General features: G+C 49.8%; 1 protein-coding gene across 2 annotated transcripts in view; it reads right to left on the reverse strand.

Moving 5' to 3' along the window:
* PACS2 (phosphofurin acidic cluster sorting protein 2) overlaps positions 1-3126 on the reverse strand; it is a 47292-nt gene extending 44166 nt beyond the window's left edge. For both annotated transcript variants that reach the window (XM_031061657.1, XM_031061656.1), the window contains exons 1-2: positions 3042-3126; positions 26-115 (exon numbers count right to left, since the gene is read on the reverse strand). In XM_031061657.1, the coding sequence (XP_030917517.1) occupies positions 26-115; positions 3042-3047 (96 nt within the window). In that variant the 5' untranslated portion in view covers positions 3048-3126. The remainder of the gene's footprint in view (positions 1-25; positions 116-3041) is intronic.
* Positions 3127-3487: the final 361 nt, after the last annotated feature.

Genomic DNA, 3487 nt, shown 5'->3' on the forward strand with positions numbered 1-3487 from the left:
CAGGAGCAGCCCTGCCCAGCCCTACCTGCAGAGAGAAGGTCAGCGCCAGCTCTGTCTCCACGTGTCCACTCGGGGGCAACACGATCTCGTGGGAGCGCAGGATGCGCTTGGAGCCCTGCAGGGAAACAAAGTCCAGCAGCAGCGGGTGAATTGCCCCGAAGGCACCTCTCACATCCCATCCCAGCCCTGTTTACTGCACACCAGGAAACGTTGTCAGGGACTACCACAGAGAAGTGAACGGATGGCTCTGACCTTGTACTTCTGTGAAATATTAATGAGATGAAAGGGAGATATTTGACTAATAAAGATTTGGGCATATTTACTGTCCCTAACTGCAACAATGCAGCTTTTGTTCTGCCAAACCCCAGCACTGAAAAGCTGCGAGTCAACCCCCCTCCCCGGAGTCGAAGTCTCCTATTTTCACTTCAGCCAATAGGTACAAGGCTCCTCGTCTCCTGGGTCTGGAGCTGCAGCATCATGCTTAAATCTCTGGGGTTAGCCATGGCAGACTGGGCTTTTCTTTTTGTGCACACACCCTTCCCCGGGGAAAATGGGGACTTCAACCTGTTTAAACAATTGCCAGTAGCTAGGGATATTAAAGAAAAAATTCACTAAGCATCTCAGTGGAGTCTGGAGATTTAATGTATCACAGGGCAACTCCAAATCAACCCTGTGTGTGGGTTGCCTTATGCTAACAGAGTTACCAGGCTATTTACTGTGTGAGCATTTCATTTCAGGCAATGTTTGAAGGAAAACTAGCAGGAAAACATGACAGACTGCTGCCTAGCAAACCCTTCTGCATTGTTCAAACACAGTGCAAGTTTCAGAGGTCTCTGGCTCAGCGTTCTGCTGAGGCTGCAGATCTGGCTTTGTCCAGACGGGCTGATCTCCCAGAAGCACAGAACTGTAGCTCTCGAAAAAGCAGCATCTGGGAAATCAGAGACAGACTGGGGGGGTAAACACCTCCAAGCTACATCCAGGGGGAAATGTGGTCTGCCCCATCAGCCTCAGAGAGCATCAGGAGATGAGACAGCAGCAGAGAGAGCCTCGTCTCCATCCCCTCCTCCCCAAAGGCACGGCTCAGGCTGTGATCTGCAGCGGTGCCTCAGCCCTGCACAGCTCCAGCTCCTCTCTGGGAACACCGAGGTGCCTGAGCCCCAGCAGATGTGACAGCACACACAGAGCAGAGCCAGGCACCCACGGGCTGCCCCCAGGACAAGCAGCACACGTGCCAGTGAAGCACAGCCAGCCTGGCCGCTGGCAGCAGCAGCAGCTGCTCCATTTGTGCAAAGCTCCTGATGGCAGCAATCTTGCTTTGCTGGTTACGCAACCAAAACCTAATGAAAGCCCAAATATAGCTGCTTTTAAAAGACTGCAGCAGATAAACAGAGCAACGGCTCGGGAAACACAGCTGACAACTCTTTGAACATCTCTGCTCTGGAGGCTGCAAGGAAACATGGGAGATGCAGGTAAGATGCTCTCATTAGGTCTGAATTCAGTCATCCCCTCTGGAAGGGCTCTGGTGTCTGACAACTCGAGTGCAATTCCCCACACAAAGGCAGTTGTTTGACAGAGACCTTGTATCTGATGATCCAGTGCCACCAGCCTCAAACAAGAGCCATGTCAGAAACCTGAGTGCTGGCAAATAAAGCATCCCTGGAAAAGCCTGTCAGCATCAGCACCATAACCTGCATGCTCTGAAGGGATTTTTAATAGCAGGGCCTGGTGTGGAGAGGACTGCTCAGGTTCCAGTGTCTGAACCCTGCAGCAATGCAGACCACAACCCACACACAAAATGGGATGTGAAACTCCCATGTGTTAAAATTCCCTTTGGATCTGTGGGTCTGGACAAGCTTTCACTACAGAAAGTGTAAGCAGCAGTAGTCTGGATAGGAAAAGAAGGTCTTGCTCTAATAAAAGCTTCTGAATTCTTCAACCCAAGTCTGGCACTCTCTGGGCACAGATCAGTCTCTGACAAGCCTCAGGTGCTGACAGTGATGCATTCATCATCTAGGAGTACAAACATATGGAAAGCTTTCAGCCTTGATAAGCAGTATCTGACAGCCTGGAAACCCACAGCAGTGCTTCTTCTGGGGCTGCCACAAATCCAGGTGTGTGAAGCAATTCCCTGCCTTTCTGCCCTCTGCTGTGGGTGCACAAACGCCCTCCAACCTAAGAGTGGCACATTTTTATCCCAGCTGGACCACTCAGAGATGAGAGACACCAATTAAATCCTCAGCTATGTGTTTTTCCTTCTGATTTCACCTTCCAAACGAGACTTTGCGTGCTTTGACACAACCAGCTCTCTGCAGGGGTTTGCCTAGCTCTTCATTTGAAAAGCAGCAGCTTCTCAGCCCAGTTAATGTTCTACTTATAGGTCTGCTAGGCTTTTCCTGGTTAAGCACTTTAGGGTGTGCAGTGATGGGAGCACGTGGGCCCCTTCCTTCCCCCCTCCAGGCAGAGTGACCTACATGGAGGCACCTCATTAAATGGAACAAACATCTGCTGTGAAGTGGGTTATTTACTTAGGATGACAACTGTATTTTAGGAAAGCAATTAGTCTGCACAGGCACCCTACAAACCCACTGACAAGTCTTGGCTACAGACTCGACAGCAGAGCTGCCCAGCAGCAGGGGAAGGCCCAGACTCCCCCAAACCAAGACCCAGTTACCAAGATGTTCAGCCCTAGACTGGTAAATAGAGATCCAGGCTTGGATTTAGTGCCAGCTCAGGAAGAAAAGGGGACCTGTGATCTGTGAAGAGCATTTTTACATGCAGATAAGCTCATGCTGAGCCACCGGTGAACAATATTCTTCACTTACAACAGTGAAATGAGTTTGGAATGTGGGAGAAGGGTAAGAAAAGAGTCTACACAGATCCAGAACTCCTTGATGGACTTGGGAAGAAGTCTGTGGATGCAACGAGGAAGCTGCAGAAGCTGAAGAAGTCTGTGGATCCTTACGTGGGGGTAAAGCTCAGTTTGGGCACCTGCCAGTATTCTTAGTGAAACAACACAATTCTTAGACCTGGGCAGTAATTACCTGCATTTTGACAGCAATGACCCCGGAAATAAGCTCCTTATCCAATTCCTTTAAGACTACCAGTTTCTTTAATGTCAAGCTGCACAACCTGCAAACAGGAACAGAAGAGAAACAGTTACAGAAATCATGTCTGAAAAAGGAAAAGCTCTGATCAGCTTTTACACACAGCAGTATCCCAGTTTGAGGGAGAACAGGCTCCAGACACAAGCCCCATGCTGATACAGACAAAGAGAGCAGAAATAGATGAGGCTTCCTTGGCTTCTCAAGACTGAACTTCTCCAACCTTTCATAAATACAAGGAGGTGGCCAGGGGGTGCATCTGTCTCTGATACAGACTCACGGCCACACGAGAGCCCCAGACAGCACTGGCCTCCACTGCCCACAGCCTGGGAACCCTTGCTTTGAGTCAGACCAAAAGCTTCAGGGTCAGAGGAATTAAATTCCAG

Source organism: Geospiza fortis, unplaced genomic scaffold, assembly GCF_000277835.1.
Source record: "Geospiza fortis unplaced genomic scaffold, GeoFor_1.0 scaffold5, whole genome shotgun sequence".
Lineage (NCBI taxonomy): Eukaryota > Metazoa > Chordata > Aves > Passeriformes > Thraupidae > Geospiza > Geospiza fortis.